At 44.7% G+C, this 23233-nt stretch overlaps 1 protein-coding gene across 6 annotated transcripts in view; it reads left to right on the top strand.

The window, feature by feature from the left end:
• LOC130273096 (uncharacterized) overlaps positions 1-23233 on the top strand; it is a 219481-nt gene that overhangs the window by 171299 nt on the left and 24949 nt on the right. For 5 of the 6 annotated variants that reach the window (XM_056519343.1, XM_056519344.1, XM_056519342.1 and 2 more), the window contains one exon: positions 783-1341. In XM_056519343.1, the coding sequence (XP_056375318.1) occupies positions 783-1341 (559 nt within the window). Of the gene's footprint in view, positions 1-126; positions 265-402; positions 504-782; positions 1342-23233 lie in introns of all 6 variants that reach the window. The other variant, XM_056519346.1, reaches the window with a different exon arrangement.

Raw genomic sequence — 23233 nt, 5'->3', positions numbered from 1 at the left:
GACCGAACTACACAATGAAAAGCATTCCTGCCCTTGGCTACCATAATTAGGCTAAAACTAGGATTTTACATTTACTCTAGTCGCAGCCACTTAAGCGTCTTCTTTACATCCTTCTCAATGTGACAGCATGGGGTACAGCATGGACACAACTCACTAGGTGGAGGAGAACTCAATCGGAATCTGCAGAATCATGGATCTGCATTCATAACCCACCATCGAAGGACTTGTTGTTGGATGTAGAAGAAGTGGAATTTCATTTTTAAGGTAAGTTGATGGACTATGGAGGCTAGTGAGCACGGGGTTAATGGGTGGTCTCTGAGAAATTCGAAGCTAATGAAATCCAAGGAATGTTGCACATTACATTCCCCGGCATGTAGGGTTCTTTTTTTTTTTTTTTTGCAGAGGTCAATAGTTTTGGATAGACGGGAGTTCTCTGAACCGATGATAAGTCATTAATTGGAGGTAGCAGCTTAGAAGACCCGAATCTTCCAAGTCTTCCCAAGGTATTTCGTCCATAAAACATCTCTTTCAAGATTCGTCAAAAATGTTCTAACGTTCCAAAGTCGAGACAATTGGAAACACATGCTTGGATGGGCTTTTATGTATATACATTAATGAGGTTTTGACTTTGTTAGTTTGACGGAATGTGTGTTATCTGTGGTGGAACACAAGAGGTTGGTAACTTGAGTTGAGATGTTCTGCAACCCTGGACTATTCGTAAAGTTGCTTGTGTTGAGTTGTTGTGCTGATTATTTTATTTTTATGCTTTTTTTTGTCTCTAGATAACCATGCTGAGTTGGTGGTCCTGCACATGGATGAGCTGCCTACTATTCCTGTCCATAGGTTATGGTGTTCCAGCTGAGAGATGCACCGGGGGTTCATCCTGTACCGACTCAACCGTAGACAATGACCAGAAAAGGCCATGTGTTGGTGCCAGGTGCCCCGCCAAAGCAAGCAGAACCTCATACTCCTACCAGCAGACGGCAACCAGTGATGTTCCTTATCCTTACCAGCCTGGAAGAACTAACCATCAGGTTTCGGCACCGGCTTCTGCAACATCTGACTCTCCTGGTAGTCCCGATGCATGGGGAGGGCACGGTAACGTCACCAGAGATTGCAAAGGAATTGAATGCAAACTGCCCTTGAGGATCCGCCTGAAATCTCGAAGCAGGGCGCCTTGTACCGGGGAAGGGTGCCCACCTGTGGAGGGGCAAGAGGGCTTGGTGCGGTTGTCGGACCGGGCAGCTCACTTTATCGGGGAAGTACCTGATCATCAGTTCTCTAACGCTGAGCTGGGAGGCGCTCCGCTGGGAGTTCAACTCACCTGTGATATCAAACCAGGTAAGGGCAAAATGTACGCAGCATACGAGCGGAACTTGAAAAGATAATATGCAACAATGCTTTGAAAAACATATTCTGAGTCATTTCACCTTCTTATTATAGTGCCCCCTAGTGTGTGCTTTGGTTTTCAACAAATCTGCTGTTCTCTTCTTTTGATGTGTGTAGTTTGTCTTTCCCAAGGAACACCTGCCGATAAGTAGGTTTTTTGGGTAGAGAAGGTAGTTATTATCACTGCGCAAGGTCTAAGAGAGTACTGGCATAGTGAGTCTTATGGGCAAGGTGCTGCTTTTTTGGGGAAACTGTATGCAAGTAAGCTCTCCTTCAGGGGTCAAGCATTGCTGTACAGCAGTGTTTCCCAACCAGGGTGCCCCCTGCTGTTGCAAAACTACAACTTCCAGCATGCCCGGACAGCCAAAGGCTGTCCGGGCATGCTAGGAGTTGTAGCTTTGCAACAGCTGGAGGCACCCTGGTTGGGAAACACTTCCTTACAGGGTAGCAACCTACAATTGGTAAGGCGATTAAATGCCCTTACCAGGTATGTGCTATTGAGTGCAGGAAAAAAAAAAAAAAGCACTTACCTGGTTATGTCACGCTCAATCACTGCTGCTGTTGCTTCACTGCCCTGGCCATGGTACATCCTCATCTGATACCCCCAAAAGGGGGCACTAGAGATTCAGCTTTAATTTCTCTTCAGGATAGCTAATTTGCCTACATGAGGAAAGACACTACTATCTGCAATTTTACCATTAACTGAAATAAAAAATATTTTCCAATCAGCTGATGCCAGAAAGTTATACAGATTTGTAAATGATTTCTATGTAAAAATCTTAATCCTTCCAGTACTTATCAGCTGCTCTATGCTCCAGAGGAAGTTGTGCAGTTCTTTCCAGTCTGACCACAGTGCTCTCTGTTGCCGCCTCTGTCGGAGCAGGGGAGGTTTATTATGGCGATTTGCTCCTGCTCTGGACAGTTCCTGACACAGACAGAGGTGGCAGTAGTGTTGGGCGCGAATATTCTCATTTCGAATTTTGGACGCGAATTTAGCAAATTTGCGAATATTGGGAATATATTCGCTATATATTCGAAATTACGAATATTCACTTTTTCCCCACATATGCGCATATTCGAATATTTGCATATGCGAATATTCGCATATGTGAATATTCGCATTTGCGTATATTCGTATATATGTGAAAATTCGCATATTCCTTCTTTTCACGTGTGAGCCAACCTAGAATGATGCAAATACACTTGTCAGAGGTTATCAACAACATCCCTAGCAACCAATAGTAAAGTTTCCCATCCGCTCACTGTTTTCTTCCTCGAATATGTGAATATAACGAATTTTCGTCTATATATTCGCGAAATATTGCGAATTGGAATATGGCCAATGCCGCTCATCATTAGGTGGCAGCAGAGATCACAGTGGTCAGAATGGAAAGAACTGCACAAAGTCCTTTGGCGCATACAGCAGCTGATAAGTACTGGAAGGATTAACCCCTTAAGGACATAGGGCGTATCCATACGCCCCCGTTTCCAAGTCCTTAAGGACCGAGGGCGTATGGATACGCCCTGAGCATTTCCGGCCCCCACCGCTAGCCGGAGGGGAGCCGGAGCCGGATGCCTGCTGAAATCGTTCAGCAGGCATCCCGGCATATCGCCCAGGGGGGTCATTATGTGTCCCCATGTCGGCGATTGCCGCAGATCGCTGGACAATTCAGTCCAGCGATCTGCGGCGGATTCCGGGTCAATCGGGTCTCCAGTGACCCGATGACCCGGAATTACTGGCTGATCGGGGCCGTCAGAGACGGCCCCGAACAGCCAGAGCCTGCAGGGGTGAGGTGGCACTGGTGCCACCTCACGATCGCCCTGATTCGTCGGCCGGATTACCGTCCGACCAATCAGGGCGCCTGCTGCGGGTGTCACTCCCGCAACCCGCTCCGCCCCTCTTCCGGAGGACGTGAGCGGGTGCGGGAAGACGACCCCGGGTGCTGGGGACCCCGATCCCCGGCGTCCCTGTTGGGATCGGGGCCCCAGGAGCGACGGCGGCGGCGAGGGACAGTCCTGTGTGGATCGTTGGAGGTGAGTGACAGCCTCCTGCTGTTGCTTAGCAACAGCTCCCAGCATGCAACAAGGGCATGCTGGGAGCTGTAGTTATGCAACAGCAGGAGGCAGACCACCACAACTCCCAGCATGCCCTTATGGGCATGCTGGGACTTGTAGTTGTGCAACAGCTGGAGGCACATTCTTTCTATGGAAAAGTGTACCTTCAGCTGTTGTGTAACTACAACTCCCAGCTTGCACAAACAGCTCAAGTGCATGCTGGTAGTTGTAGTGGTGCATCTGGTGGTTGCATAACTACAACTCCCAGCATGCCCGTTGGCTGTCGGTGACTGCTGAGAGTTGTAGTTTTGCAACAGCTGAAGGCACACTGAGTTAAGTAGTAAACCAGTGTGTCTCCAGCTGTTGTATAACTACAATCCCCAGCATCCCCAGCCAATGTAGTATGCCTCCGGCTGTTGCATAACTACAAGACCCAGCATGCCCTTCCGCTGTCCGTACATGCTGGGGGTTGTAGCTTTTGCAACAGCTGAAGGCACACTGGTTGCAAAACACTGAGTTTGTTACCAAACTCGGTGTTTCACAACCTGTGTGTCTCCAGCTGTTGCAAAACTACAACTCCCAGCATGCACTGATAGACCGTCCATGCTGGGAGTTGTAGTTTTGCAACAGCTGGATGTTCCCCCCCCCCCAATGTGAATGTACAGGGTACACTCACATGGGCGGAGGATTACAGTAAGTATCCGGCTGCAAGTTTGAGCTGCAGCAAATTTTCTGCCGCTGCTCAAACTGCCAGCGAGAAACTACTGTGAACCCCCCGCCCGTGCGACTGTACCCTAAAAACACTACACTACACTACCACAAAATAAAATAAAAAGTAAAAAACACTACATATACACATACCCCTACACAGCCCCCCTCCCCTCCCCAATAAAAATGAAAAACGTCTGGTACGCCACTGTTTCCAGAACGGAGCCTCCAGCTGTTGCAAAACAACTACTCCCAGTATTGCCAGATAGCCACTGACTGTCCAGGCATGCTGGGAGTTTTACAACAGCTGGAGGCACCCTGTTTGGGAATCACTGGCGTAGAATACCCCAATGTCCACCCCTATGCAAGTCCCTAATTTAGGCCTCAAATGCGCATGGCGCTCTCACTTTGGAGCCCTGTCGTATTTCAAGGCAACAGTTTAGGGTCACATATGGGGTATCGCCGTACTCGGGAGAAATTGGGCTTCAAATTTTGGCGGATATTTTCTGCTATTACCCTTTTAAAAAATGTAAAATATTTGGGAAAACAGGCATTTTAGGTAAAAAAATTTTTTTTTTTTTTTTACATATACAAAAGTCATGAAACACCTGTGGGGTATAAAGGTTCACTTAACCCCTTGTTACGTTCCCCGAGGGGTCTAGTTTCCAAAATGGTATGCCATGTGTTTTTTTTTTGCTGTCCTGGCACCATAGGGGCTTCCTAAATGCGGCATGCCCCCATAGCAAAATTTGCTTTCAAAAAGCCAAATGTGACTCCTTCTCTTCTGAGACCTGTAGTGCGCCAGCAGAGCACTTTTCACCCCCATATGGGGTGTTTTCTGAATCGGGAGAAATTGGTCTTCAAATTTTGGGGGGTATTTTCTGCTATTACCCTTTTTAAAAATGTAAAATTTTTGAGAAACCAAGCATTTTAGGTAAAAAAAATAATAATTTTTTTTACATATGCAAAAGTCGTGAAACACCTGTGGGGTATTAAGGTTCACTTTACCCCTTGTTACGTTCCCTGAGGGGTCTAGTTTCCAAAATGGTATGCCATGTGTGTATTTTTGCTGTCCTGGCACCATAGGGGCGTCCTAAATGCGGCATGCCCCCAGAGCAAAATTTGCTTTCAAAAAGCCAAATGTGACTCCTTCTCTTCTGAGACCTGTAAAGCGCCAGCAGAGCAATTTTCACCCCCATATGGGGTGTTTTCTGAATCGGGAGAAATTGGGCTTCAAATTTTGGGGGGTATTTTCTGCTATTACACTTTTTAAAAATGTAAAATTTTTGGGAAATCAAGCATTTTAGGTAAAAAAAAAAATATTTTTTTTACATATGCAAAAGTCGTGAAACACCTGTGGGGTATTAAGGTTCACTTTACCCCTTGTTACGTTCCCTGAGGGGTCTAGTTTCCAAAATGGTATGCCATGTGTGTTTTTTTGCTGTCCTGGCACCATAGGGGCTTCCTAAAGGTGACATGCCCCCCAAAAACCATTTGTCGCTCCTTCCCTTCTGAGCCCTCTACTGCGCCCGCCGAACAATTAACATAGACATATGAGGTATGTCCTTACTCGAGAGAAATTGGGTTTCAAATACAAGTAAAAATTTTCTCCTTTTTACCCCTTGCAAAAATTCAAAAATTGGGTCTACAAGAACATGCGAGTGTAAAAAATGAAGATTTTGAATTTTCTCCTTCACTTTGCTGCTATTCCTGTGAAACACCTAAAGGGTTAATACACTTACTGAATGTTTTTTTGAATACTTTGGGGGGTGTAGTTTTTATAATGGGGTCTTTTATAGGGTATTTCTAATATGAAGACCCTTCAAATCCACTTCAAACCTGAACTGGTCCCTGAAAAATAGCGAGTTTGAAAATTTTGTGAAAAATTTCAAAATTGCTGCTGAACTTTGAAGCCCTCTGGTGTCTTCCAAAAGTAAAAACTCATAAATTTTATGATGCAAACATAAAGTAGACATATTGTTTATGTGAACCCAAAAAAAATTTATTTTGAATATCCATTTTCCTTACAAGCAGAGAGCTTCAAAGTTAGAAAAATGCAAAATTTTCATTTTTTTCATCAAATTTTGGGATTTTTCACCAAGAAAGGATGCAAGTTACCATAAAATTTTACCACTAAGTTAAAGTAGAATATGTCACGAAAAAACAATCTCGGAATCAGAATGATAACTAAAAGCATCGCAGAGTTATTAATGTTTAAAGTGACAGTGGTCAGAATTGCAAAAAACGCTCCGGTCCTTAAGGTGAAAAAGGGCTCGGTCCTTAAGGGGTTAAAGGAGTACTCCGGTGGAAAACTTTTTTTTTTTTTTTTTAATCAACTGGTGCCAGAAATGTAAACAGATTTGTAAATTACTTCTATTAAAAAATCCTAATCCTTCCAGTACTTATTAGCTGCTGAATACTACAGAGGAAATTCTTTTTGGAACACAGAGCTCTCTGCAGACATCATGACCACAGTGCTCTCTGCTGACATCTCTGTCCATTTTAAGAACTGTCCAGAGTAGAAGAAAATCCCCATAGCAAACATATGCTGCTCTGGACAGTTCCTAAAATGGACAGAGGTGTCAGCAGAGAGCACTGGGGTCGTGATGTCAGCAGAAAGCTCTTTGTTCCAAAAAGAAAATAATTTGAATGTAGTATTCAGCAGCAAATAAGTACTAGAAGGATTAAGATTTTTTAATAGAAGTAATTTGCAAATCTGTTTAATTTTCTGGCACCAGTTGATTTTTACATAGAGAAATGCAAATTATTATTATTTTTTTGCCAGGATGACTGCTCTGCAGCTTTAAATCAATAGGAATGAGTTGATATCACATCACACAAATTACAAAGTAGCTAGAAATCCAGCCATATGTGAAGAAGCGTTGTGACTGTGCGCAGGTCTCGTGTTCTGCTATCATTACACGACTGAGAGGATTTACACGCCTGGGGCCGACTAATGGATCATCTGGCACCTTCTGGAGCGAGTCCAAGCCTGCAGGTTTTTATAGGGATCTTTACGTATTCAGGGCATCTTCTTCTGTGGAGCTGTCAGTCTTCAGATTATTGATGTGGATTTCATAAAAGGAAACTGGATGACAAGTCCCCAGGGAGGAAGTGATTAAACGTTTTAGAAGCAATAATATGTTTAAAAAGGTACAAAGGAGGATTAATAGAGTCTACAGCCAGTAGAGGGGTAACTAACTGCTTACTTATATACAACCAGATTCCTTAGGCCAGTGTTTCCCAACCAGTGTGCCTCCAGCTGTTGCACAACTACAACTCCCAGCACGTCTGGACATCCGAAGGCTATCACGCCCCCTCCCGTAGGCTTGCATTGAGGGGGCAGAGCGTGACGTCACACGGGGCAGAGGCGTGACGTCACACGATGCCGGCCGTGTGGTCGCCAGTAATCAGACCCGGAGCGAACACGCTCCGGGGACTGATTACAAACGGGGTGCCGCATGCAAGATCCCGGGGGTCCCCAGCGGCGGGACTCCCGCGATCAGGCATCTTATCCCCTATCCTTTGGATAGGGGATAAGATGTCTAAGCACCGGAGTACCCCTTTAATGATGCTCTCCACAAGGGGAACTTTTGCTCCATGTCTTGGGATGTCACTGGTCTCAGCCCAGGAAGGTCCATTCTGGATTAAGACCATTTAGAGTACTGGTATATTTGGCTTTATAAAACCGCTGTAGCCGTTCACGTCTTTCTTTGTGCGGAGGATAAGATCTCCTATCTTGCGTCACCTTCTCAGCAGCTCCTTCCATTCATAGAGATAATACTTCACAGTGAAGGGTTTTCCTCCTTCTGTTTATTTAGTCTTGTTTCTTACAGCTACTTCTTTATGTGACTTCATTAGTATTGGGTTCCACGCATCTTGCTCGGTTTCGCATGATCGTGAATTATGTGTTTCGGGGTAAGATGCAACGGGAAGTAAGATTTGCTGAAAGGCAGCTTTATGCTTCAGAGGATCAGATTGCCTTCCCCGGGGGCTTCTCCATTTGATGTGCAGAGTGATTGTTTAATTATCCAATGTTACATTGACTAGTTGATGCTAAATAGGATTAGGTGCAAATATAGTTGTAGATATAGTACACACATATATCTGTGCTAATATATATAAGGATCTCACTGCAGCGCACGATATATCATGAAAAAATAGGGCGATTTATTCCATAGTAAAAAGTGTTTTCACAGCAAGCAACGTTTCGACTAGGCTCTCCTAGTGTTTTTCAAGCAGTGCCAAAAAGACAGGGAGAGCCTAGTCGAAACGTCGCTTGCTGTGAAAACACTTTTTACTATGGAATAAATCGCCCTATTTTTTCTTGATGTATCGTGCGCTGCAGTGGGATCCTTGATTTTGTACCTGAATACAGTGACCCCTCGACCTACGTTGGCCCCGACATACAATAATTTAAACATGCGTTGGTCTCTCAGAGGCAGCATCAACATACGATGCTTTTTTATGTCGGGGCCATCGCATAAACGGCTATCTGGCAGTGCAGACTGCTTCAGCTGCCGCCGGATAGCCGTTTACGGTGCCCCGTGAGCTCCGGTGATGTCTCTTACCTGTCCTCGGGGCTCCGGCGTGTCCACTTCGGGATCCCCTGCATCGTCGGTGCTCTCCATCGACGTCATCCAATAGGAGCGGTGTGCGTAGCGACGTGATGGCGGCATCGGAGAGCGCGGATGTCGGGGAAGCAGAGGCCTTGCCGGAGCATCGGGGACACCTCGGGGACGCGGCGACAGCGATGGACGGCGACATCCCGGGCAGCGGTGACGGTCCGGAGCGGCGGGGACAGGTGAGTACAACTTCCTCTAACAGTGGTCTCCAACATGCGGACCTCCAGATGTTGTAAAACTACAAGACCCAGCATGCCCGGACAGCCGTTGGCTGTCCGGTCATGCTGGGTGTTGTAGTTTTGCAATATCTGGAGGTCCGCAGGTTGGAGACCACTGTCCTATACTTTACATTGCCCAGATCCCTCAACATACGATGGTTTCAACAAACAATGGTCCGTTTGGAACGGATTACCATCGTATGTTGAGGGACCATTGTAGTGGGCTTTTGACCATAGCCCCAGAAATTGCATGCACCAGCTGCTACTTTCATTACTTCTCAGATGTGCTGTTCTACTCCCTATTCTCTCTTGTGTACTGTATATATATATATATGAATTTTGCATATAAGGCTGCCATATTGTAAAATACGCAGTTAGGAGCAAAAATCACTAAGGGTCTTGTGTAGAATTCAGACATTCACTGCTATCCTTTTTTTTTATGGCTTATTTTATGGGTTTGAATTTTTATCGGGGAAACAGGGTATAATACACACAGTGATGTCACAGTACAGGGTATAATACACACAGTGATGTCACAGTGCAGGGATAATGCCCACAGTGATGTCACAGTACAGGGATAATATACACAGTGATGTCACAGTACAGGGTATAATACACACAGTGATTTCACAGTACAGGGTATAATACACACAGTGATGTCACAGTACAGGGATAATGCACACAGTGATGTCACAGTACAGGGATAATGCACACAGTGATGTCACAGTACAGGGATAATGCACACAGTGATGTCACAGTACAGGGATAATGCACACAGTGATGTCACAGTACAGGGATAATGCACACAGTGATGTCACAGTACAGGCATAATACACACAGTGATGTTACAGTACAGGGATAATACACACAGTGATGTCACAGTACAGGGATAATGCACACAGTGATGTCACAGTACAGGAATAATACACAGTGATGTCACAGTACAGGGATAATGTACACAGTGATGTCACAGTACAGGAATAATACACACAGTGATGTCACAGTACAGGGATAATGCACACAGTGATGTCACAGTACAGGGATAATACACACAGTGATGTCACAGTACAGGGATAATGCACACAGTGATGTCACAGTACAGGGATAATGCACACAGTGATGTCACAGTACAGGGTATAATACACACAGTGATGTCACAATACAGGGTATAATACACACAGTGATGTCACAGTACAGGGTATAATACACACAGTGATGTCACAGTACAGGGATAATATACACAGTGATGTCACAGTACAGGGTATAATACACACAGTGATTTCACAGTACAGGGTATAATACACACAGTGATGTCACAGTACAGGGATAATGCGCACAGTGATGTCACAGTACAGGGATAATGCACACAGTGATGTCAGAGTACAGGGATAATCCACACAGTGATGTCACAGTACAGGGATAATGCACACAGTGATGTCACAGTACAGGGATAATGCACACAGTGATGTCACAGTACAGGGATAATGCACACAGTGATGTCACAGTACAGGGATAATGCACACAGTGATGTCACAGTACAGGGATAATACACACAGTGATGTCACAGTACAGGGATAATACACACAGTGATGTCACATTGCAGGGATAATGCACACAGTGATGTCACAGTACAGGGATAATACACAGTGATGTCACAGTACAGGGATAATGTACACAGTGATGTCACAGTACAGGGATAATACACACAGTGATGTCACAGTACAGGGATAATACACACAGTGATGTGACAGTAAAGGGATAATACACACAGTGATGTCACAGTACAGGGATAATACACACAGTGATGTCACAGTGCAGGGATAATGCACACAGTTATGTCACAGTGCAGGGATAATGCACACAGTGATGTCACAGTACAGGGATAATACACAGTGATGTCACAGTACAGGGATAATGTACACAGTGATGTCACAGTACAGGAATAATACACACAATAGTGTCACAGTACAGGGATAATATACACAGTGATGTCACAGTACAGGGATAATGCACACAGTGATGTCACAGTACAGGGATAATACACACAGTGATGTCACAGTACAGGGATAATACACACAGTGATGTCACAGTACAGGGATAATGCACACAGTGATGTCACAGTACAGGGATAATACACAGTGATGTCACAGTACAGGGATAATGTACACAGTGATCTCACAGTACAGGAATAATACACACAATAATGTCACAGTACAAGGATAATATACACAGTGATGTCACAGTACAGAGATAACACACACAGTGATGTCACAGTACAGAGATAATACACACAGTGATGTCACAGTACAGGGATAATACACACAGTGATGTCACGGTACAGAGATAATATACACAGTGATGTCACAGTACAGAGATAATACACACAGTGATGTCACAGTACAGGGATAATACACACAGTGATGTCACAGTACAGGGATAATAAACACAGTGATGTCACAGTACAGGGATAATATCCACAGTGATGTCACAGTATAGGGATAATACACACAGTGATGTCACAATAAAGGGATAATATCCACAGTGATGTCACAGTACAGGGATAATACACACAGTGATGTCACAGTACAGGGATAATTCACACAGTGATGTCACAGTATAGGGATAATACACACAGTGATGTCACAATACAGGGATAATAAACAAAAACTCATAGTATAGGGATACTACGCACAGTGATTCAAGAGTACAAAAATATTAAAGTGAGATAATTGACATCATGCACACAGTGATGCTACATAAAAGAATAACAAAGGTAATGGTGTTACAATGACTGCAGGCCCTGCACCCCCAATAGTTATGTACTTGTTCCTAAGGGCAGCAAGAATTATTTGTTTTCCACGGGACGGATTTTTACAAATGATGTCCTCCTCGTATTATGTTAAAGGTCTCACTCCCCATGGAAACACCACAGCAGGGACTAATACTTTTATTTCAATAGCTTATATCTGCTTTCACTGGAATTCACACACAGCTGATGCGGAGAACAAGCGCATTGGGTTTTGCTCATACTTTGAATAATGACCCGGCAGCTTCAAGGGGCAGAAATTCCTCTACTCCTAGGACATGAATTATTTACTTGCATCACATTGGCTAAGCCAGTGTTTTTCCAACCAGGGTGCCTCCAAATCTTGTAAAACTACAACTCTCAGCATGTCCGGACAGCCGAAGGCTGTCCGGACATGCTGGGAGTTGTAGTTTTGCAACAGCTGGAGGCACCCTGATTGGGAAACACTGGAGTAAGTGAATAAAAGAAGAATTGTTGGCTGTCCTGGCATGCTGGGAGTTGTAGTTTTGCAACAGCTGGAGGCACCCTGATTGGGAAACACTGGAGTAAGCGAATAAAAGAACAATTGTTGGCTGTCCTGGCATGCTGGGAGTTGTAGTTTTGCAACAGATGGAGGCACCCTGATTGGGAAACACTCAGCTAAGTGAACAAAAGAACTGTTGGTTGTCAGGCATGTTGGAAATTGTAGTTTTGCAACAACTGGAGGTCTACAGTTTTGAGACCACTGTTTTATTGTATAAAACCTGCAGATCCCCATCATGTAGACCGGACTGAGCCGCACAGTGTGTACGGCTGGATGTGCATTCCCAGCGTTACTGCCGAAAACTACGCTTTCTATACACATCAGTACTAGAGGATCATAGAGCTCAGGTAGGTGTTCATCCTGGGGACAGCACGAGACATGGCTGTGGGTCCCCCTGGAAGTTCACCAGGATGGGCTCTATGTTTGTAAATTACTGTTTAAAAATTGTAATCCTTCCAGTACTTATCAGGTGCTGTATACTCCACAGGAAGTTCTTTTCTTTTTGAATTTATTTTCTGTCTGACCACAGTGCTCTCTACTGACACCTTCCCATAGAAAACCTCTCCTGCTCTAGACAGTTCCTGACATGGACAGAGGTGACAGCAGAGAGCACTGTGGTCAGACAAAAAAGAACTACATAACTTCCTTTGGATCATACAGCAGCTTATAAGTACTGGAAGGGTTAAGATTTTTAAGTAAAAGTAATTTACAAATCTGTTTCTGGCACCAGTTGATAAAAAAAAAATAGTTTCTCACCGGAATACCCCTTTTACCCCTTAAGGACCCAGGGCGTATCGGTACGCCCTTGCTCTCTGGTAGTTAAGGACCCAGGGCATACCGGACCAGGATGACTACTGATATCTATCAGCGGGCATCCCGTGCAAATGCCCAGGGGGTCCTGAGAACCCCCCATGTCAGCGATCGCTGCAAATCACCGGTCAATTTAGAGCGGCAATTTGCCACGATTCTGGGTCAATCGGGTCTCTGGTGACCTGGTGACCCGGAAAGTAATCACTATAATTACCCAGCAGTAATCACTGTCCTGATGGGCGGTGATCGGGGCGGGGTCTCCTACCTTTCCCTGGTCCGGCAGGTTCCCCTCAGGAACAGCGGCAGCAGCAGCAACTGTCCCAGCGGTACAGGCGGCAGGATACAGCAGGAGGTTCACCTCCTGCTATTGCTAAGTAATAACTCTCAGCATGCACAGCCAAAGGGCATGCTGGGAGTTGTAGTTTTGCAACAGCTGGAGTTTCATCTACAACTCCCAGCATGCCCTTTGGCAGTCTGTGCATGCTGGGGGTTGTAGTTATGCAACAGCTGGAGGCACATTTTTTCTATGAAAAAGTTTGCACCCAGCTGTTGCATAACTACAACTCCCGCCATGCACAGACTACCAAAGGGCATGCTGAGAGTTGTAGCAGTGTGCCTCCAGCTGTTGCAAAACTACAACTCTCAGCATGCCCTTCGACTGTCAATGCATGTTGAGTGTTGCAGTTTTGCAACAGCTTGAGACACATTGGTTGTGAAACAGATTATGTGTCCTTACTCAGTGTTTGGCAACCAGTGTGCCTCCAGCTGTGTCAAAAATACAACTCACAACATGTACTGAGAGACTGTACATGCTGGGAGTTCTAGTTTTGCAATAGCTGGAGGCACACTGGTTGCGCAACACTGAGTTAAGTAACAAACTATTAGTGTTGCGCAACCAATGTGCCTCCAGCTGTTGCATAACTACAACTCCCAGCAAGTATGGTCTGTCAGTGCATGCTGGGTGTTGTAGTTTTGTACAGGGAAAATTCACACGGGCTGGTTCACAGCGAGTTTTCTGCTGCAAGTTTGAGATGCAGAAAATTCCCAGCGAGAAACTCCCAGCGAGAAACTCACTGTAAACCCGCCTGTGTGAATGTACCCTAAAAACACTACACTACACTACACAAAATAAAAAGTAAAACACTACATATACATATACCCCTACACCGTCCCCTACACCGTCCCCATTTAAAAAAAAATGTCTTGTACGGCACTGTTTCCAAAATGGAGCCTCCAGCTGTTGAAAAACAACAATTCCCAGTATTGCAAGGCAGCCACTGACTGTCAAAGCATGCTGGGAGTTTTGCAACAGCTGGAGACACCCTGTTTGGGAAACACTGCCATAGGGTATTTTGGTGGTGGATGCAAATCCCCAAAATAGGCCACAAATGCAAATGGTGCTCTCTCGCTTTGGAGCACTGACATATTTCAAGGAAATAGTTTGGGCCACATATGGGGTATTTCCGTACTCGGGAGAAATTGTGTTCCAAATTTTGGGGGGCTTTTTCTCCTTTTACCCCTTATGAAAAGGTAAAGTTGGGGTCTACACCAGCATGTTAGTGTAAAAAAGTAAACATTTTTACACTAACATGCTGATGTTGCCCCATACTTTTAATTTTCTCAAGCTGTAAAAGGAAAATAAGACCCCAAAAATTTGGAACGCAATTTCTCCTGAGTATGGAAATACCCCATATGTGGGTGTAAAGGGATCTGCGGACGCACAACTAGGCTCAGGAGTGAGAGCGCACTATGTACATTTGAGGCCTAAATTGGTGATTTGCACAGGGGTGGACGATTTTACAGTGGTTCTGACATAAACGCAAAACAATAAATACCCACAAGTGACCCCCATTTTGGAAACTACACCCCTCACGGAATGTAACAAGGGGTATAGTGAGCCTTAACACCCCACAGGTGTTTGATAAATTTTCATTAAATTTGGATGTAAAAATGAAAAAAAAACATTTTCAATAAAATGCGGGTGTTACCCTATATTTTCATTTTCCCAAGGGAGAATTGGAAAAAACAAAAACAAAATTTGTAACACCATTTCTTCTGAGTAAGAACATACCCCATATGGGGATTTAAATTGCTCTGCGGGCGAACTACAATGCTCAGAAGAGAAGGCGCGCCATTGGGATTTTGGAGAGAGAATGTGTCTGAAATTGAAAGCCATGTGTGTGTACAAAGCCCCCATAGTGCCAGAACAGTGGACCCCCCCACATGTGACCCCATTTTGGAAACTGAGCCTGTACACTCCACAGGTGTCTGTGATTTTTGGAACAGTGGTCCGTGAAAATTTAAATGTAATATTATTTTTTTTGCACAGCCCACTCTTCCAAAGATCTGTCAAATGCCAGTGGGGTGTAAATACTCACTGCACCACTTATTAAATTCTGTGAGGGGTGTAATTTCCAAAAAGGTGTCACATGTGGGGGGGTCAACTGCTCTGGCACCACGGGGGGCTTTGTAAATGCACATGGCCTCCCACTTCTATTCCACTCAAATTATTTCTCCAAAATGTCAATGGCGCTCCTTCTCTTCTGAGCATTGTAGTTCGCCTGCAGAGCACTTTACATCCACATATGGGGTATTTCCATACTCATGGGGTTATGAATTCTCGGAGACTTGTTCTCCTATTACCCCTTGTGAAAATGAAAAATTTGGGTAACACTAGCATTTTTGCTAAAAAAATATAATTTTTCATTTCCATGTCCAACTTTAGCGGAAATTTGTCAAACATCTGTGAGGTGTTTAGGCTCACTGTACCCCTTTTTACATTCCTTGAGGGGTGTAGTTTCCAAAATAGTATGCCATGTGTTTTTTTTTTGCTGTTTGGACACCATAGGGGCTTCCTAAATGCGGCATGCCCTCCAAAAACCATTTCAGCAAAATTTGCTTTCCAAAAGCCAAATGTGACTCTTTCTCTTCTGAGCATTGTAGTTCATCAGCAGAGCACTTGACGTCCACACATGGGGTATTTCCATACTCAGAAGAGATGGAGTTCCAAATTTTGGGGGGCATTTTCTCCTATTACCACTTTAACGAAAAGTCTACAAAAACCTGTGGGGTGTTAAGGCTCACTGTACCCCTTGTTACGTTTCTTGAGGGGTGTACTTTCCAAAACTAGTATGCCATGTGGAGGGGGGGGGGGGGGGTTGCTGTTCTGGCACCATAGGGGCTTCTTAAATGTGACATGCCCCCCAAAAACAATTTCAGAAAAACTCACTCTCCAAAATCCGACTGTCGCTCCTTCCCTTCTGAGCCCTCTAGTGCACCCACAGAGCACTTGACATACACAGAGCACTTGAAATGAGATATTTCCTTACTCGAGAGAAATTGGGTTACACATTTTAGAAAGATTACTCTCCTTTTACGCCTCGTAAAAATTCAAAAACTGGGTCTACAACAACATGCGAGTGTAAAAAATGAAGATTTAGAATTTTTTCCTTCAATTTGCTGCTATTCCTGTGAAACACCTAAAAGGTTAACAAACTTTTTGAATGTAATTTTGAATACTTTGAGAGGTTCAGTTTTTATAATGGGGTCATTTATGGGGTTTTTCTAATAAGAAGGCCCTTCAAAACCACTTCAAAACTGAACTGCTCCCTAAAAAATGTCGATTTTGAAAATTTTGTGAAAAATTGGAAAATTGCTGCTGAACTTTGAAGCCCTCTGATGTCTTCCAAAAGTAAAAACACGTCAACTTTATGATGCAAACATAAAGTAGACATATTGTATATGTGAATCAATATATAATTTATTTGGAATGTCCATTTTCCTTATAAGCAGAGAGCTTCAAGATTTCCAATTTTTTCATCAAACTTTTTAATTTTTCACCAAGAAATTATGCAAGTTTCAATGAAATTTTACCACTAACATAAATTAGAATATTTCACAAAAAAACTATCTCGGAATCAGAATGAAAGGTAAAAGCATCCCAGAGTAATTAATGCTTAAAGTGCCAGTGGTCAGATGTGCAAAAAATGGCCGGGTCCTAAGGTGAAAATTGGCTGGGTCCTTAACTCCTTGGGGACGAAGGGCGTATGCATACGCCCTCGCGTCCCGTCACTTAAGGACGGAGGGCGTATCCATACGCCCTCCATATTTCCGATCACTGACGCTCGCCGGGCGGTGATCGGACCGGGATGCCTGCTGATATCTATCAGCAGGCATCCCGTGGCAATACCTAGGGGATCCTGAGACCCCCCCCCATATTGGCGATCGCAGCAAATCGCAGGTCAATTCAGACCTGCGATTTGCCGCGATCCGGGCAAATCGGGTCACTGGTGACCCGATCTCCCGGAGAATAAGACTGAACGGAGCTGTCAGAGACAGCCTAAAGCATAAGAGCGAGGTGGCAATGTTGCCACCCTCTCCAATCCCCTGCCATTGGTCGGTCAGGCTGACCACCAATGGCAGGAGGAGGGCGGGGGGTTACAGTTCATTTCCCCCCGCTCTGCGCACCGATCGAAGTCGGTACAGAGCGGGGGGAACACTGGCGGTGAGGGGGGGGGACATGGCCCGGCTTACCCGGACCGGCATCGGCGGCGGAGGCGGCGGCATCCCGGAGCAGTGGCAGCAGGAACAAGCGGCGCGAGCAGGAGGAGCGGCGGCCGAAAAAGTGCGGCTGAGAAGGCTGCAGTGAGGATCGCGGTAAGTGATCTTCACTGTGGCCTTCTAAAAGCTGCAAAACTACAACTCCCAGCATGCCTGGGCATTCTGGGAGTTGTAGTTTTGCAACATCTGGAGGGTCACAGTTTGGAGACCACTGTGTAGTGGTCTCTAAACTGTGGTCCTCCAGATGTTGCAAAACTACAACTACCAGCATGCACTGACTGTCTGGGCATGCTGGGAGTTGTAGTTTTGCAACATCTGGAGGGCTACAGTTTGGAGGCCACTGTTCTTCCCCAGTTGTTGCATAACTACAACTCCTAGCATGCCCAGACTGTCCAGGCATGCTGGGAGTTGTAGTTCTGCAACATCTGAAGGGCCAGATATTGCAGAACTACACGCCCAGCATCCCTGATTGTCTGGCAGTGCTGGGAATTGTAGTTTTGCAACAGCTGTAGGCACACTGGTTGGAAAACCCTGAGCTAGAGTCTGTTTCCTAACTCAGTGATTCCAACCCGTGTGCCTCCAGCTGTTGCAAAACTACAACTCCCAGAGTGCACTGACAGACCGTATATGCTGGGAGTTGTAGTCTTGCAACAGCTGGAGGCACATGGGTTGGAATCACTGAGCGAGAGTCTGTTATCTAACTCAGTGGTTCCCCACCAGGGTGCCTACAGCTGTTGTAAAACTACAACTCCCAGCATGTATGGTCTGTCAGTGCATTCTGGGAGTTGTCATTTTGCCACAGCTGAAGGTTTGGGGCGCCCCCCCCCCCCCCTTGGGGCGCCTCCCCCCCCATGTGAATGTACAGGGTACATTCACACGGGCGGGTTTACAGTGGGTTTCCTTCAAGGAAACTTACTGTGAACCCCCGCCTGTGTGAATGTACCCTAAAAACACTACACTACACTAACAAATAATAAAAAGTAAAACACTACATATACACCCCCTTACATGTCGCCCCCCCCAAATAAAAATGAAAAACGTCTCATACGGCTGTGTTTCCTAAACGGCGCCTCCAGCTGTGGCAAAACCACAACTCCCAGTGTTGCCGGACAGCAATAGACTGTCCTGACAGGCTGGGAGTCTTGCAGCAGCTGGAGGCACCCTGTGGGAGACACTGCTGTAGGGTTTTGGTGGAGACAAGCCCCATCCATGTAACCAGGTCCTCCCCTACTGCAAATTCCTTATTCAGGCCTCAAATGTGCATGGAGCTCTCTCACTTCAGAGCCCTGTCGTATTTCATGGCAACAGTTTAGGGCCACATATGGGATATCTCCGTACTCGGGAGAAATTGCGTTACAAAGTTTGGGGGGATTTTTCTCCCATTACCCTTTGTAGAAATGGTAAATTTGGGGAAAAAAACCCGCACTTTAGTGACATTTTTTTTTTTTCATTTACACATCCGAATATAACGAAAAGTCGTCTAACACCTGTGGGGTGTTAAGGCTCACTGTACCCCTTGTTACATTCCTTGAGGGGTGTAGTTTCCAAAATAGCATGCCATGTGTTTTTTTTTTGCTGTTCTGGCACCATAGGGGCTTCCTAAATGCGACATGCCCCCAAAAATCATTTCAGCAAAACTCACTCTCCAAAATCCCATTGTCGCTCCTTCCCATCTGAGCCCTCTACTGCGCCCGCCGAACACTTGACATACACATATGAGGTATTTCCATACTCGAGAGAAATTGGGTTACAAATTTTGGGGGACTTTTTCTCCTTTTACCCCTTGTAAAATTTCAAAAACTGGGTCTACAAGAACATGCGAGTGTAAAAAATTAAGATTTTTCATTTTCTCCTTCACTTTGCTGCTATTCCTGTGAAACACCTAAAGGGTTAACAAACTTATTGAATGTCATTTTGAATACTTTGAGGGGTGTAGTTTTTATAATGGGGTCATTTATGGGGTATTTCTAATATGAAGGCCCTTCAAATCCACTTCAAAACTGAACTGGCCCCTAAAAAATTCCGATTTTGAAAATTTTGTGAAAAATTGGAAAATTGCTTCTGAACTTTGAAGCCCTCTGATGTTTTCCAAAAGTAAAAACATGTCAACTTTATGATGCAAACATAAAGTAGACATATTGTATATGTGAATCAAAATATTATTTATTTAGAATGTTTATTTTCCTTACAAGCAGAGAGCTTCAAAGTTAGTAAAATGGAAAATTTTCAATTTTTTCATCAAATTTTGGAATTTTTCACCAAGAAACGATGCAAGTATCGACAAAAATTTACCACTAAAATAAAGTAGAATATGTCACAAAAAAACAGTCTCGGAATCAGAATGAAAAGTAAAAGCATCCCAGAGTTATTAATGCTTAAAGTGACAGTGGTCAGAATTGCAAAAAATGCTCTGGTCCTTAGGGTTATAATGGGCTCCGTCCCCAAGGAGTTAAGGGGTTAATGGACTGGAGCTGAGGGACGCTGCATCCTGAGTTCTTGCTGCATCCCGAGGATTCCAAACTTCATTCAGGCCTCAATCAGCATAGCAACTAACAGCGACATTACACACAGATGGGGGTGGCACAACACCAAGGAAATAGCTGAGGGGTCGAGGGCTGAAAAGACTCTGTGCTGGGCAGATGTGTAACTTGCAGATTCTGGGCCCAGATGCAAAATCTGCAACAGGGCATAATGTGCCAATTATATTACTGGTCTCTTATTAGGCAGATGTGCTTTGGGGCCCCCTTAGGCACCAGGACCCCAGTGCAACTGGGGTGAGGGTGTGATGCAGGGCAGATGGAATTACCCTAGGGGCAGATGGCATTAATCCCCAGGGCGTGGTTTATCTGTGGATATAGTGGATACTGTGGATCCTGGGCTAGGCACGGGGGCAAATAATGACTCCGATGCCAAGTTACGGAACAAAGGCAGCTTTATTGAGTCAGACAGGTGTAACAGTCTATACAGCTTGGCTAGGCCCACGGAGGTGACCAGTGACTTCAGAGACCACAGGGCTTGCTGGGACTTATAGTGGACTTGGACATTTTGCATGCAGACCACGCTGACTTGAGACAAGATGACTTGGACTGACTTGACTATGACAGACTATGACAGACTATGACTGACTTCCCCCGTTCTGCAGCTTACCAGGCTTTGACTTGAGGGCAATGGACTTGAGAATCTGTGGCTGCTTGACTGACTTTAGGCCTCCTCTGGACTCCAGACACTCACCTAGGACTTGACCTCACTGCAACTCAGCATACAAGAGAGTAAGAGCTAAGAGAGTGAGCTAGCTCCTCCCAGGGCTTATATGGGGGAGACTAGGAGGGGTCCCATAGGTCACCCTTAGGTCACATGGTCACTGATACCTCACTGGGTTACAATCACATGACAACAGGTTAATCACATGTCACCTGTTCTTAAAGCTATAGCAAATTTTATATACAGGGACAAGGGGTACAGGTGCAAGGGGGCCCAGGGGATACTGTATGGAGGCTGCCTGACAGGGCAGCAAGGGTACAGCTCCTGTACTGGGCTACCACACGACCGCTACCACTGCACCCTTTATAGCTATGCCCCTAGTGTTGGGTACAGTAGTCTGTGTGGTGGTACAGGGCACAGTAAACGGCAATCCGGCAGCAGCTGCAGCAGTCAGCGCTGCTGAATAGCTATTTTGCGCTATGGCCCCAACATACAGAGGCATTGTACTCAACTTATGATGGGCACTGAGAGCCAATCGTAAGTTGAAACTATCAGAAGTTGAGGCCAAAAGTTTTTGCACAGTACATTATGTTGTCTACATTCTCATACATAGGGTTGCCACCTTTCTTGCCCAAAAATACTGGCCATGCTCATTTGCATAATTAATTATATATGCGTGAGATCACAGGATACACATATGCGGGGGAAATTTTATCCTATTCTGACCCCTATAACTTTTTTATTTCTCCTTATACGAGCCTGTATGAGGGCTCATTTTTTTGCGCCTTGGTCTGCAGTTTTTAACAGGACCATTTTTATTTTGATGTGACTTTTTGATCACTTTTTTTAAGTTCAAGTTTTAAGTTTAAGTTCAAGAGTTGCAGTTAGTTACTAACTACAACTCCCAGCATGCCCTGATACAGCCTATTAACTATAAACTACCTTAGGTGGTCACTGATTCCCTGTATTTACCAACCAAAAAATAAAGTGAATTGACTAATCTTTATTAGTGAATTTAATTAAACACACACAATTAAAATACTGTGTGACTCCTATCCCTATGGATTGAGCTATATTGGATTAGACTATACGGTCACATCAGTCCACCATATTGCTGTCACTGTATATCAGAGCAGGCACCTCTGCAATAAGTGCTTATCAAGGGCTGTAGCACACAGTAATTAAAACCACTGACACAATGCCCCCCTCAACGTTTCGCCGCGGCTGTGGCTTTGTCAAGAGGCTAATGGGCAATGCGTGTCAAAAACGCCAGAGTGAGGTTTTAAAACCTTCTATCATGATGTCATTAAGACGTCAATCCAGTGGGATTGATTATTTTATATTGACAAATCTATGTTCCAATCAAAGACTTCTAGAAAAATGATGGACAGCCACAGCTACCATTCACAGTTGTACTTAAGGTGTCCTATACGAAAAGGACACGTGGCGCTGTATGATTAGCAGATCCTGCCAGAAGAATCAATGACGCAAGGTGCGCGGAATAAGCAATACGGTGGACTGATGTGACCGTATAGTCTAATCCAATATAACTCAATCCATAGGGATAGGAGGCACACAGTATTTTAATCATGTGTGTTTAATTATATTCACTAATAAAGATAAGTCAATTCACTTTATTTTTTGGTTGGTAAATATAGGGAATCAGTGACCACCTAAGGTGGTTTATAGTTAATGGTTTAATGTAACCCTCCAACCACTGGTCTCAATAAGTGCCCTGATACAGCCTGTGGCTCAGCAGCTGCCCCAAACGAAAACTACAACTCCCAGCATGTTGGACTATACAGTAGAATATAGTATAGGTCAGTGTTTCCCAACCAGGGTGCCTGCAGCTGTTGCAAAACTACAACTCCCAGCATGTCCAGACAGCCTTCGGCCAATGGAGATGCTCTGGTTGGAAAACACTGGTATAGGTTATGGTGCAACTTTCCAGGAGTTGGAGGATTGGTTATATAAATACCGGCCAATGCATTGCCGGTATTTTTAATATAAAAATACTGGCAGGTTGACCAAAATACTGGCTGTGCCGGTAAAATACCGACCAGGTGGCAACCCACTCATACATTGTAAATCATGTGAAACCACGCGGGGGGGAATTTATCCTTGGTGAGATGTTGAGATGTTTTTATTTCTGATCTCTCTGTAGAAGTACCTTAGTGTATTTTTAAGCTTGTGCGCCTATTTATTCATTTGTGGCACGGACTTCATAAAAAAGGCGTATCTTAACAACCGCACATAAACAAAGTGCTGACGGCAGACTTGCTATGTGGACTGGAGTGTATTGGCACATCATTTTGTACCTGAATCAACTCATGGATCT

Source organism: Hyla sarda, chromosome 5 (genome assembly GCF_029499605.1).
Source record: "Hyla sarda isolate aHylSar1 chromosome 5, aHylSar1.hap1, whole genome shotgun sequence".
Taxonomy (NCBI): Eukaryota; Metazoa; Chordata; class Amphibia; order Anura; family Hylidae; genus Hyla; species Hyla sarda.
The sequence above is the reverse complement of the archived record's forward strand: the minus strand, read 5'-3'. Positions and strand labels throughout refer to the sequence as shown.